This window comes from Acanthochromis polyacanthus, chromosome 3 (genome assembly GCF_021347895.1).
Source record: "Acanthochromis polyacanthus isolate Apoly-LR-REF ecotype Palm Island chromosome 3, KAUST_Apoly_ChrSc, whole genome shotgun sequence".
Classification (NCBI taxonomy): domain Eukaryota; kingdom Metazoa; phylum Chordata; class Actinopteri; family Pomacentridae; genus Acanthochromis; species Acanthochromis polyacanthus.
Window position 1 is genome coordinate 33,109,742 of NC_067115.1, and position 13,827 is coordinate 33,123,568.

General features: G+C 40.4%; 1 protein-coding gene and 1 long non-coding RNA gene across 2 annotated transcripts; one reads left to right on the forward strand and one right to left on the reverse strand.

Moving 5' to 3' along the window:
- Positions 1 to 346: 346 nt before the first annotated feature.
- On the reverse strand, positions 347 to 9,139 carry LOC127533336 (uncharacterized). Its single transcript, XR_007941050.1, has 2 exons — positions 9,042 to 9,139; positions 347 to 1,453 (listed from the first exon to the last, which is right to left on the reverse strand). It is a non-coding gene; the product is annotated as an uncharacterized LOC127533336 (long non-coding RNA).
- Positions 9,131 to 12,239, forward strand: lsm6 (LSM6 homolog, U6 small nuclear RNA and mRNA degradation associated). The gene is made up of 4 exons (XM_022194394.2): positions 9,131 to 9,227; positions 9,639 to 9,744; positions 9,848 to 9,961; positions 12,051 to 12,239. The coding sequence occupies exons 2-4, from the start codon at positions 9,651 to 9,653 to the stop codon at positions 12,083 to 12,085; spliced, it is 243 nt and encodes an 80-aa protein (XP_022050086.1). The 5' UTR covers positions 9,131 to 9,227; positions 9,639 to 9,650; the 3' UTR covers positions 12,086 to 12,239.
- Positions 12,240 to 13,827: the final 1,588 nt, after the last annotated feature.

The window sequence follows — 13,827 nt, forward strand, 5'->3', positions numbered from 1 at the left end:
TGACCTTATCGGGTGGAGGTCAAAGCCAGGTCAGGGATCTGTTGCTAGGCTACCATCAGATAAGTGGCGAGGGTAGGCAGCAGTGGGTAGCTCTGTCATTCAGGGCTTGTCATGTAATCTTGTTCATTTGCAGACAATTGTCTGGACGTCAGAAAGGCTATCTGGCCCATAATGTTGTAATGAAACACATTAAAATATTAAAACCAGCCATGCTGAGCACTGGCAGCTCCACTTGGCACATGCCTTTTTTTTACAGTCATGCCAACTGTCATGCAGTAACATGAACCCCCTTAAATACGCTTGTGTGGTTGGCTGTGTCGAAATTTCAGAGCTGTAGAGGATAGGGTGGCATTCATTTGGGATTTTTATTTCGTTAAACAAAAAAAAAGATCTTTTAATTTACTCCGATCGCTACAATTTATTTTAACACATATACACGGTCATCTAATGTAACCGAAGGATATTTTCCAGAATACCTGAAAGGGGCAATTATACAGTTTTTTCAGACATAACCACATTTTTTATGTGCCATAAAATATGCTACCATTCTGTAAGTCACTCAGACATTTTCATTGAATCTAATTTCAGCAATAACCCAACCAGCTCTAAAAACTTTATTTAAATTATTAATAAGCAACAAGCCTTTATTCCAGTCTATCTGCATGTATGCATGTATTATTTTTTACTGCAAATACTGTACATAAATAAGCGGATGAATTCATTCATGACTCACTTAGGGGTACAGGTGGGAAGGCATCTTGTTGTTTGCTAACCTACAACCTTTAAATAGAGTACAAAGAGTGCTACAGCAGTCTGCTTGAACAGGGAGAGGGAGAGGGAGAGGGGAAGGGGGGGGGAGGAAGGGACGGAGGGGAGGGAGGAAGGCAGGGAATGAGAGAGAAAGAAAAAGAGAGAGATAGTTGTTGCATCTTCACACAAACATGGTCTGTTCTCCCACTCTGCCATTCCGCCACCTGGACCGAGCTATGTGGGAGACTGCGCCACACAGTGATGAACGACACCAAACAGAACAATTTCTGTTCACACTGCGGGTCATATGGAGTAAGCCGGGTTGACACAGCATCTGTGTCATATCACAGGTTCCTCTTTTGTGACACCTGCATTTTGTCAACGTCACCCACTCAGCCATTTAGGTTCACTGTCAGGCCTGCGAGGAAGTGGCCTTTGGAGGCCATGGATGGAAGGAGCAAGACCTCAGACAGTTAGACATAAAGAGACATAGATAAGGCACGTGGCAATTTATCCATGCCAGTCCTTGTACTGTAGCTCCAACATGGGATCTCGTCTGTTAGATTGGCGCATTGTGAAAAGAGGTTCTCAGTGTCTGGGCACTTGCCAGCTGACATTCCACGGAGACAAATTGAGAGAGAGGCTCCGGCAGATTTATCGGGCCATTGGCTCGCCTCAGGAATTCTCTTGTAACATGGCACTCCTGTGAAAGGGATAAAGAAATTAGTGTAAAACAGCCCCCCACGCCCCCTCTCCCTCAGCACCCGTTTAGATATCGAGCTTGTAAACCCCCCAAACACTCACACACACACACACACACACACACACACACACACACACACACACACACACACACACACACACACACACACACACACACACACACACACACACAGGCTTCCTGTTTTTATATATATATAAATGTGGATGCATGCAAGATGGATGGGTCTGAGCTTCAGTCCTCTTATTTCTATGAATATTCAAGAGGGTGGGCAAAAGAACATTGCTGTATTCTGGCTGTTGAGTCACAGGTCCTCAGTGGCAGGAAGCACTGCTGGTCAAATGACAGAGAGAGAGGGAGAGAGAGAGGGAGAGACATGGAGGAGAGAGAGATATGCGTGTGTGTGGGATTTGAAAGGAACTGCTTCTGGCTGTCTTGGATATTTATTCCTTTCTAAAGCAATGAGGTGTTTGGAGAAACAGGCCAGCTATGTTCTTAATGCTACAGTTAGTACAGGGAGCATTCTTCTGCACTTGCCTCACTGAGGTCTCCGAATGTGAAAACACGTCCTCACCTTTAACCTGTTGTTCGTCAACAGGAAAATCCAATTGACTTTTCCCAAACTATTGGAAAAGCAAGTTCACCAGCATTCAACGTTTGACCTTTGCTTTAATTATTTATATAGCCATACATTATATACATGATTAAATAATAGGATTAATCATTAATTACTTGTATAAGCATCAGCGTTGGAAAATCGCCTCCTGGTTTTGCATACAATAGAGCCCTAATGCCATCCCCCATATCATTTGTCAGCATCTAGAGGTTATCTGCCAAGTTGATGAACAGAGAGATTGGCTATGAAACACAAGGTGTGACAGTATGGCAATATGTTATAGTATGCAGGCAGAGCTCATCAGGAAAGAGAGGACGAGCGGCTTTGTTCCAAATGTCACGATGCATATTTATGGGCGCACTGGAGTGGCTCCTTGTATAAGCACCATTCACCATCTATCAAGCAAAACCACTACAGTGTCCCTTTGACAACTTGGTAGGATAGCATTGTGTGGCAATGTGATCAAAACGGGCAATCTGCTCATGGCTTGAGTCAAATTTTCCTGTGAAGCTGACTGTCATTTAGACGATAAAGTACACTGAGCTTAACAAAATGTAATTATTAGTTATTGTATGGCAGAATGATTTTTTTTCAGACTTACCCACGGAGGTTTGTTACATTGTTGTTCAGTTTGAGTTTTGTAAAAAAAAAAAAAAATCTTCCTTTCCTTTCCTGATGTGACAAAAAAAAAAAAAACAGAATGCTGGATGCAGAGCCTTAAAATGAATTCCCTCCTCGCCTCGATTGAGATATTAAAGAGAAACAGGAGAGGATAAGGTGACACGGGAGAGTGTCAGACAGAAAGACAGACAGGCAGCCAGATACAAGCAGAGCCCACAGCATAAGCTCCACTGAGCTCTCTTTCCACTAAGGAGGATCTCAGGAGAGTTGTGTGCTGGCTGGCTGCGCCTGGGACGAACAGCACAGGATGGGCAGTCTGACTGTCTGGCTGCAGTGCCACTCCTTAGGGAAAGAACATGGCTCCAGGGCTGTAGCTGATTTGAGATGGTCTCAGGACTAACCCCTGAGGGACGCCAACCGGGCAGAATTGGTTCTCTGAAGCTCTCTTTTCAGACTTTTGCAAGCAGCAGAGCTTGATGGCTGTGGAGAGACGGAACAAGAGGAGGGCTTTCATCTTGACTGTGAGCAGCTCAGTGGATTTCCTCCAAATTACAGGGAGTGATTACATCCCACCTAGTCTGCCTCGCGCCACCCCCTTCTCCCGGCGTGGGGCCCTCAGGCCAGCCAGCCACTGTCAACTGTCAGCGCTCACAGCTGAGTCATTAAGTGGAAGTTGAGCAAAGTGTCATTGGCATGGAAATAATAAGGAGCAAAAATCCAACGCGCTGGGACACTCGTTGCACTCTGTGGGCGTTTTACCAAAGCAGACAAATTTTCATTGTTTGGCATTTACCTGCTATGATTAAAGGATTCAGAACTCTTACAGAGGATATATAGCGGATCTGAAGCTCTGAATACCTGTTTGGCAAGTGCTGCTGCTGCCGAACAGTTAAGGCCAGGCAGTGAAAGAGTCACAAGAGGTCTGAACAAGTCAGCCATTTAAAACAACCGTTGTTGCTACAAAAGCAACAGATTCAAGCATCAAGCTACGGAACTGAGGCTTCTGGCCCCTTGTGATGGAAGACAGGTCTCCCATCACTTCCAAGCTATTACCTCCATACAGTTAGGGATTACACTGAAGCAGGAACAGGGATACTCAGTCTACCAATCTGTTTTTTTATTTGAAAACTCCCCCAAGCTTTTCCATTATCTTCTCCATATCAAGCTTGACCTGAAGAGAAAACCTGGCTTCAGAAGGGTCAATGCAGTCTAGACTTTCTCCCCATCCTGCACCGCCATCCCCCACCTCTACCCCCATCCTGCATATTGCTTTAGGATACAAGAGGGATGTGCCCCCTCCTCCTTATTCCCACTCACCTCGAGCCCCTGCCTGCTTTGGTCCAGTCCCCCATTTCCCACCTACAATAGCATCTCCTGTCACCATAATCTTTCTATTTCACTAGCCCGTCCCTCGGGGTTAAGGGGTCTGGAGATGGAGACGGGATTTGTCTGTCAATTGACAGCACTGCTGTGATGCTTTCTGGCTGACCACTCTTACACCGGACGGTCAGAGCGTTTTTGAAGAAAAATCACTCACTGTTTGTCCAGACATTAATGCTGGGTGTGTTTTTCAAATGAGGTATTAGAATGTGGTCTCATTGAGCTGGTTCATAGATAAAGAGTGAGGCTACAAATAGGTAACGGGCTGATTTTTATGCGAATTAAAAACCTAACGTAAACACTGTTATTACCCATACACCTCCTGCTTCTCCTGCAAGTATTACTACTACTTTAAACTGCTGGCTATTTAACCCTTAGATGTACAGGTGGGCCAAAAATGACCCAGTGAATTCATTTTCTTGCAATATCTTTGTAATAGAAAGTTTGTATCATTTCATATTGTTCCAGCTATTCCTGAAAAAAAACATGTTTTTGATGTCATTCCATTTAAATTTTTAGGTTACCTTTCATATTTTTAAAGACACTGAAACATTTGTATTACTACCCAAACCTCTTTACCACTGATATCAAACAAGAGATGATGCAGTGCACAAACTTGGAGGGATGGAGAGCAGCAACAGTCAGAGGAAAAGAGTGGAAAAATGTCAACAAAATGGATGTTGACATTCTTCTATTGCTGTTCTGTGTAATATTCTTCTTTTTCAATGATGAAAATGTTCAAAATCTGTTATAAAGTGAAAAATAAACATATTTCAAACATGAAATCATTCCTGTGTGGACCAAAATATAATACAAACAGAAACACAAATTATTATTCTTAACCAGAATGAAAAAAAATGGTTTAAAAAAAACAAAACAACAAAAAAACACTGATTCTTATACCGATTCTCATTTATGATCCATTTATGGAAAAGAGTTGGGTCCAATCACTTGTGCATCTAAGGGTAAAGAGAAACATATAAAATACCTGTATATCTGAAACATTCTCAAGAGCTATAGTGAGCATTAAACATAGAGCACATGTTTGTTTGGCTATTTGGAGACCACAAAAACAAGCTGTAAACACGACACTGACACATCACCTTTTATCATAAATTAATATGGTGTGACTCACCAGCAAACAATTAGTTATGGAACACTCATTTACAGTTGTGTTTGTGCCCACCTGGTAAATTCAATTACACTTTCACACTATTTCAATGCAACTATCTGGCTCTTAAGCTGATAATGTTCCGTGTTCAGGAACTCGTCACAGGCAGCCGTAAGGTGGGTTTTTAGAGTTTTTTTCCCCCCCCGACTTGAAAACAGTTGTCTGCTTCTCGTAGAAACACTAATAATGTGAGCAGAAGCAAAACAATAAATGTAGACAACAAAACCAAAACAATGAGCTGAAAGACACACAAATGCACCATAAAGCTGAGGGGAACTGCAAGGCCAAATAATAGTACATTGTGGGATTTCTATGTTAAATAGAAATATAAATATTTACGCATTGTTCACGTGAAAGTCTGCTGCCTGAACACATCTGAAAAATGTAAGCTCATCTGAATCTAACAAAAAAGAGACTCCTTACAAATCATGACACTAATGAGTTTGTACAGTCGATTCATTATGACATTAATTAATATGCTTTAAATGCTAACTGTCAACCATAAATTTGGTTAGAAACTAGAAGCAAAAACAAAGCCTGCTAATGCTTCTGTATTCACCTGCTATTACAGAGGATGTAAAAACCTTGGCATTTTAAACTCCTACGCACTTTAATTTTAAATAATGTATAGGCAGCAGAATGTGTGGCCACCATTGACATGTAATAAGTGGTGCAATAGGATGCAATTTTGACCATGATTTTAGACCACGGTGTCAATGTTTACAATTAACCTCTATTTCAGCTGACTTATCATCCATCGCTGGTGAATTTTCTGCCAGTTACAAGCAAAACACACTAATGTCAGGGGCTGTGGATGCCATGGTTTGTCTATAAGAGCTCAGGTCAAGCATATTTTCTGCCAGGCACAAAAGCTGCATATTAAAACGTCTGCATCAAATGCCAGTGAGGATGCAGCCTTGACCGAAAGTCTGCGTTTTACTTTAACCGCAAACTTTATGACCTGAAAAAAAAGAAGAAAAAAAAAAGGATCACGTTATTATTACATCATCGGTTTTATTGTATTAAGGAATCAAATTATGGGTAGTAACATTCGGTGCCTTCATGGGCAGAAGTGCATAATGAGCATGCCACGTTTCAAATAGTAATAGTTTCTATTACAACTAAGGCCGTGTGTTATGATAACAAAGGATAAGTAAATGTAAGTGCACAGAGGTCATTTTTGAAGGCCACGGGGATTAAACGGGGTGTTTTTTTTTTCTTTCCAAAAATTTTCTTCAAAGCGTGCAACGACAAAAGGAACAGGGGACAAGGGGAGAAAAAAAACTTCATTGAATATTCATTAACCGGTGCCTAGGTGTATACATGGCTCTTAACCACTCTTGTTTATGACTTAAGGACTTGTAGTACTGACCTTAGTTTAACACAGCAGCAGATACCAAATTAACCTCTAGCCTCCACAGGGCTAGCCATGCCCTGCTAACAAGCAACCTGTCTAGACACACAAGAAGTACTTTATGATTCCACCTCTCACAATCCCCCTCTCTCTCGCCGTCTCTCTGCCTCTCTCTCTCTCGCTTTCTCTCAACCTCTCTGTCTCTGCTAACACGTACTGGCACATCCTCCCGCCCTCTATCCTCTTCTATCTTTCACCTCACCATTTCATCCCTATTTCTCCCCCACTACACCATTTTTCATGTACCTCCCAAGCTGTGCACTGTTTGGGTCATGCACCCAACAACCTGAGTTTTATCAGATGGTAGACTTTCTCTTATCCTTCACAACACAACCTACCCACGGCACGATAAAAAAATAATAATAAAAAGAAAAGATCTGGAACCTTTGGAATGCTTAATTTCAGTTACAATACAAAAAATAAGAATCATAGTCCAGATAATGCATCTCATTCATTTTTGCACAACATTTTTTGGACATTTCAAAGAAGACATCATGAAAAAAGAGGAATTCTATAAAGGTTGTTGTGAAATATGTAATCTAAAGAGATATAAGGTCGCTAAAGTCATTTTCAGGTACCAGTCTGTAAAAGATCATAAAGATTGTAAGTATCTGCAATGTAATAATGATTTATGTTGAAGTGATTAAACTTTCCGGGGTGAAATATCAGGCTTCTATGAAATAAATTATTCCATCCATCCATCCATTAGCTATACACCGCTTAGTCCTCATTAGGGTCACTGAGGGCTGGAGTCTATCCCAGCTGACTTAGGGTGAAGGCAGGAGACACCTGGACAGGTCACCACCACCTACAGACAATTTAGAGTTACCAATTAACCTCAGCATGCTTTTGGACTGTGGGAGGAAGTCAGAGTACCCAAAGAAAACCCACACATGCACAGGGAGAACATGCAAACTCCATGCAGAAAGATCCCAGGAAGGCCGGGATGCGAACCGAAATAAATTATTACACGTAGATATTAAAGCATTTAATTTTCATGTCAGGACAGATCTATCAAAATTGCAAACATGTTGGAATTTTTAGTAGTTCTCGTGTAAAAATGTAAGTTGTATTGACATCATTAGTATATTTCATTCCTCTTTCTTAAGAAAAACAAATTACTGTCCGTAAGTCTCCAGTTGATTTGTCTAAAAATATCAGAAAATGGTGAAAATGTTTGTTATAATCCCTCAACCTAAGCTGTTGTCTTCATATTGCTTGGTTCATTTAGGTAACATAAAAACCTTAAAACATTCAGTTTACTATCATATCTGTCAATGAAAAGCAAGAAGCTCTTCACTAGAACAAGCACTATTTTTTTAATGGAAACTGACAAGGACAAATTAATTATCAAAACAGTTGCCTTTTAATTTTATGTTAATTTCTGTTTTGTGCTTACAAAAAGATTCGAATGTTGCTTCCCTCTTAGCAGGTCAGACATTAAACCAGTGCTGTACATCTGGTCACCAGCTCCACTGTCCAGCAGCAGCCATAGTTCAATATTATACAGTGGAAGTTTGCAATGATGGAAACTGTACTGTAGGGAAAAAAAGTACAGTATGATATTCTGTATAAGTACATCTGTGAGGATCAGGGATTTCCAGGAATTACTGAGATGCTTAGGTACAAAAGGGCTGAGAAAAAAATATTGCATAAACTTCCACCAACTCTCCACAAAACTTTTATTTTAAAAATTTGATTGCTCATTTACCTCAATCATACATACATACATACATACATACATACATACATGAGATTGTGCATTATTTTAACAGTAGAAAACATTTATAGAATGAACACTGATGGTTTTTCTTCCTCATTTCACCAAGACAATACAGTGTTAATTATCAGTATTATCATTAGTAACCTTTCATCCAGATTACCTGATAATTATTAGCTTTCGTTATTATTTTGGTTTTAGCGTTAAAAAAGGACCATCTTACTTCCGTTTCAGGTAGTGATTCTAGGTATTTTTCTAATACTGTTCTGATGATCTTTCTGTGGTCATGATATCTCAATCTAGATTGCAAGCTATGTGAATACAAAGCATCAAATATATGAAAAACACATATCCAGTTAACAAAACACAAACAGGAACGGTACGTTATAGTAAATTTTTATTAAAGATATGTCCATTTTGAGCTGGGATAAGACTACGTTTAGTAATCGTATTTGAAAATACACATATTCAACTTAATATGGTCGTATCTTCTTGCATGCACCGCAACATTTCTCCATCGCAGCAAAAAAAGAAAAAAAAGAACGGAAAAAAAGGTACAGGATGCATTAGATACAAGGCGAAGAAACCAGACAGACTGCAAATGAGTCCTAGACAAGCTAAATGTCATGCTCTCAAACCACAACATACCTGCAGTGTCTTCGCTTCTCTTTGACCAATGTGGTGTCTGGAGTTTGTGCGGTTGTCTCTTCACACACTCGGCACCGCTGCGCCTTTTTCGTTGTTTGTCCTCACGCAGGTTCCGTACAGTGCTCGCCTCTGATTGGTCAATTCGCCGTCCATGCTAAACATAACCGTTTGGAGAACGTCCGTCTGGTGAGTGAAATGCTAGCAAACATTTAGCTGCTGGTAACTAAATTAAAAGAGTTTTCCGTGCGTTGTAGCGCTTGTCTGTTTTGATATGACAAAATATATACAACGCACTTAAAAAAATACTAACCTTCCCCGGCCATTAAGCGCAAACAGAGTGATTGAGGAGTTAGCAATTAGCAGGTTAGCTACACCAATTAGCTAGCAGCTAACGCTACCAATCCGGACAATGGTGTTAAATATTAGGTTTTTGACTAATCAGAATCATTCCGACACTGAATACAAACAAATTAAATCATACTGTTTGGTTGATCGAATTGGCGCCGTTGCGCTTGAGAAAGTTAGCTAGTGTGGTGCTAATGTAGCTGTTTAATGTACACTGTGCCTGTAACATCTGCTGTTCATTAATCCTTTCAGATCACAGTCAAGATGAGTCTGAGAAAGCAGACCCCGAGCGACTTTCTGAAGCAGATCATTGGGAGACCTGTGGTGGTCAAACTGAACTCTGGTGTGGATTACAGAGGTAATGCAGCCGGCATGTCACCATGTGTCCATTTGTTTCCCTAAAGCCAATCAACAAGTGAAGAGTTTAACACAAAGCACTGAACGCGTTTGTGTGTCTGCAGGTGTTCTGGCCTGTTTGGATGGTTACATGAACATCGCCATTGAGCAGACAGAGGAGTATGTCAATGGACAGCTGAAGAACAAGTATGGGGATGCCTTTCTAAGAGGAAACAATGGTAAGATTCTTCTGTTTATATTCATGTTTTCACACCTAGAACGAAAATGCATCGTTGACTTTACATTTTGGCGCAAACACAAAGGGGATCATTGGGTTCATAAATTGCAGAAATATTACAACATTTCTTGTGTAAGCCTTTGGAGGGATTATCTAGTGGAAGAAACTAATCTTATGTGACTGACAAGGGGGAACTACTCAGGACTATATTGACTTTTATAGGGCTTCACCTCATTGTTTAGATTATTGACATTATTTCAAATTTCTAATCCATAACTGGAGAGTTGGAGATGGCAAGCACAATTCAAAATCAGGTTTGACTACAACTTAAAGTATGAACCGGGTAAGGAACTCTATATACTCTCTAATCTATAGTGTATAGAATCGCCAGGTGACTAAGAAAAGTAATTTGCTCTGAAGGATTATGTTCTTCATAAGAGAGGAAGCCGTGGTCTGTCAGATAAAGACGATGACACTAGTGGAATGTTGGAATGCTGCTTGGTATTTTATTTAGTCTGGTTATGATTTACTGTTAAAGTTATGGCATCTATGGCCAAACACTATTTATCATGGTGGCATGCTGCTTCAACTATGTCCTGGCTTAGGCTGTTAACACTGCTACATTCTTTGCACCAGCAGACATTTTTACATGTCATTAAAGTGCTCCAGTGGGTCAGCATGAACAACACCAGGACCCTGACACACATTCAACCAAACAGAACGTATTCATTTTATTATTTCACACCTGGGCTGTGTCTGCTGTAACATGCCGACATGTTTTCAAGTCAAAAGAGCTCTCGCATTCTTGAAAGTATTGCTGGAAGATTAATGCAAGTAGTGATCACGGCAAGAAGACAGCATTGCATAGAAACTTCAGTTAGAACTAAAGTCAATTTTGGTGGCCATTTGTTAATTTTGACTGAACAAAGTACACAATGAATTGATCATGATAAATAAATTAAATATATATTAAATATTTGTTTACCGGTTCTTTGTGACAAGGACACATTGGAATTTATATATGAATACTCTACATGTTATTCGGCATAGATGCTATAGATTAGGGAAACTTCATCTGCAGTAGTAATTGAGTCAATATGACGACAATCTAGTGATTCTATACTCTAGAGAGATCACTTTTAATCACGGGAGCGTCCCTTTAAATATGAGTATTTGTGAGTATCAGCTCAGTCAGAGGATCTTGCGATTACATGCAGCTGAATCTGTTCTATATTCTCCATAACCGTTGGAACCTTTGCTTTATTGAACTGTAGTCTGCAGCTTCCTCTGTCTGTCTACATTTTCCAGACACGAGGCAGGTACTGTATCTACTGTATGATTCAATCTTGAATGTGAGTCACGCAGGCCAGTGGAGTTTCAGTGCGATCAAAGGGCTTACAGTCCCGAGATAGTGCTATTTTAGTCAAAACAGAGCATGTTGATGAATGTAGATTTAAGGTAGAGTAAAGATCAGAAAAAACTATTTATCCGTCTGCTTTTCAATCCGTCCTGCAGCCATACATGTCTCCCCAGTAAAGACCAGCACAGAACAATTCTTCAGTTGATCTTAAAGAATAGAAATGTGACTTAAGTGGGAGAAGTGTGCTTCAGTGGGTCAGTGTCTCCCAAAGAGGATTTGTTTGTGGTCAGCCATGGGAAGTGAAGGGTGGGGTGACTTCAAATAGCATTAAGCGTCAGGAGTCAGCTGTTGTAAGGAACATTCACAAGCCAACCGTCGGTCTCACATGAATGCACGATTGCAGCAGACCTTTTCCTTCTGTGCTGGGATCAACTATGTTTGTTTGAGCCGCCCAAAATAAAATCTCTATCTCAGGCCAAACATGTACAGGGATTATTCAATTTCTATGTTCTCACTTTGACTGTAATTCTTTGCTCTCATATTTATTAAACACGTAATACTAGATTCCCTCGATATTTAAGAACCGATATATTGCATTTTCCACAGTAATTTATCACTGCAGTGAGTTGCCTCAGGGAGAGTTTATTCATATTAAAAGCTGAAAATGTATATTTCATGCATTATCACGCTATTATGTATAACTTCTATTTTTTCTCTCTCCCTCCTACAGTTCTTTACATCAGCACCCAGAAGAGGAAAGTGTAGTGAAGGTCGTTTTGTGTTTCCATTTTTATTTTTTAGCGATTCCTGTTTCAGAGGACAACCGTCATAAGTTTTTGGTTCTGTAAAGCCTGAAGTTCTGCAGAATGTTTGTTTTGTATAAGTGGAATAAGTTAATAAATTCTGATTTTTGATTTAAGTCTGACTTGGTGACCATTGTTTTTACGTTTTGGAGTTACTATCTGCTCACTGAAAAATATAAAGTCCAATCTAACCTGTGGCGAAGCAATAAAAAACAAAGAATTCACCATAAACATGGAGTTTATCTTCACATCATTTAAACAGGAATCATTTGGCAAAATCTTGATGTAATTCCTGTGATTTAGTGCTTGTCTGTCAGGCTTCCCCAGTGCTGGTGGCTTTGTGGAAGCAGAATAAAGATGTTTTTTTTAAGCTAAATCACTCACTCACAGTTTATCCCTGGAGCAAGCAAAGATGTTCAAATCTACCACTGTTTTCCCACAAGGCTTCAAAAGGATTAGAACATAATATTGTGATTTGTCAGTCCTAATGTGCTAATTTTTGTAATTGATCTTGATGCGACTGGCCTGCAGAAACCCATTACTGAATGGCTCGTGTACAAATGTACTCATCATTACGTGTGACAATCTCACAATTGCTGGTTTTATAATTTTAAATTAAGCAGTTCACGGAAAGTTAGGAAAGCTCCTTTTCGATCCACATTTAGTGTTTATCTCTGGCGTTCTCGTTTCTAAATTGATGTCACTAACTGTATTTCTACATCTCTGTTCAATGACTCTACTTGAATGTAACCATCTAATTGAGCACCCAAGCATACAAAAGCAACTTGTTGCTCATTTTAATGCACCATTATGGACAGATTCAATATCTACCTGAGCAAGGACTCTTTTTTACTTGCTGCCCATGCAAATATGTATCACTGAATAACAAAGAGTGTGTCAGGAGTAATCTATAATAGTGCCACCTGCAGGCTATGTCAGGCTGCATTAACATGTAAACAGATCTGTCAGATCAACTCCCACTGCCCCCTGCAGCACTCTTCCATGTTTTAGTGCTTTTAAATGTCTCCACAGCCCACCTTTTGTCATCTGCGGCTCAGCATAGATGGTCTTTGTTCAGTCGGGGTTGGTTTGGCTCTGGTGTCGCTGCCCTGTGAAAATCAATGCGGCTGCATATGCAAGGAATTGGAAGTTTATTCCATTTCAGTGTGGCCCGTGGTAATTTAGCAAATGAGTTCAAAAGTGGCATCACCTCATTACGCTAAGATAAGAATGCTATAAATATATGATTCATTAGGTTCTTAATGAGAATGCTGTAGTGTGGAGCGAGCGAGGGGAATTCTTTTCCTTCCAAGGGTGGATTTTTGAGAGCCTTGTTTTCCAACCTGTACATGCGCACTCTGGCCCCTGGAAGGAGACAAAAGGCTGCCAAGGTCAGGCCTGACTTGAGAATGAAGGACGCGTTATTGATCAAACTCTGCCGAGCTGCAGCTGTAGGGAGGGAATGTTGGGGGGGGGGATTGAGCTGCAACACAGACGCACAAACACACAGGCAGACATAGGCACTGAGTGATATGTACACAGAAATGCATTGTACTCTGTGCAACACACAAAGAATCATTATGGCACCTAGTGAGGGTTAGCACAGGCAAATATTTACCCACTGGAATCATAACTGAGCCGCTGGCTGTGTGGCCTCACAGGGAACCCAATTAATACCATTCACACAGATGACCTAGTGGCAGA

Bases quoted from the DNA above. Each gene is read 5' to 3' on its own strand.
- lsm6 (XM_022194394.2), top strand. From the start codon at position 9,651: ATGAGTCTGAGAAAGCAGACCCCGAGCGACTTTCTGAAGCAGATCATT. The intron at 9,745-9,847 runs GTAATGCAGCCG...GTGTGTCTGCAG, and splicing joins CTCTGGTGTGGATTACAGAG to GTGTTCTGGCCTGTTTGGAT. The intron at 9,962-12,050 runs GTAAGATTCTTC...TCCCTCCTACAG, and splicing joins CTTTCTAAGAGGAAACAATG to TTCTTTACATCAGCACCCAG.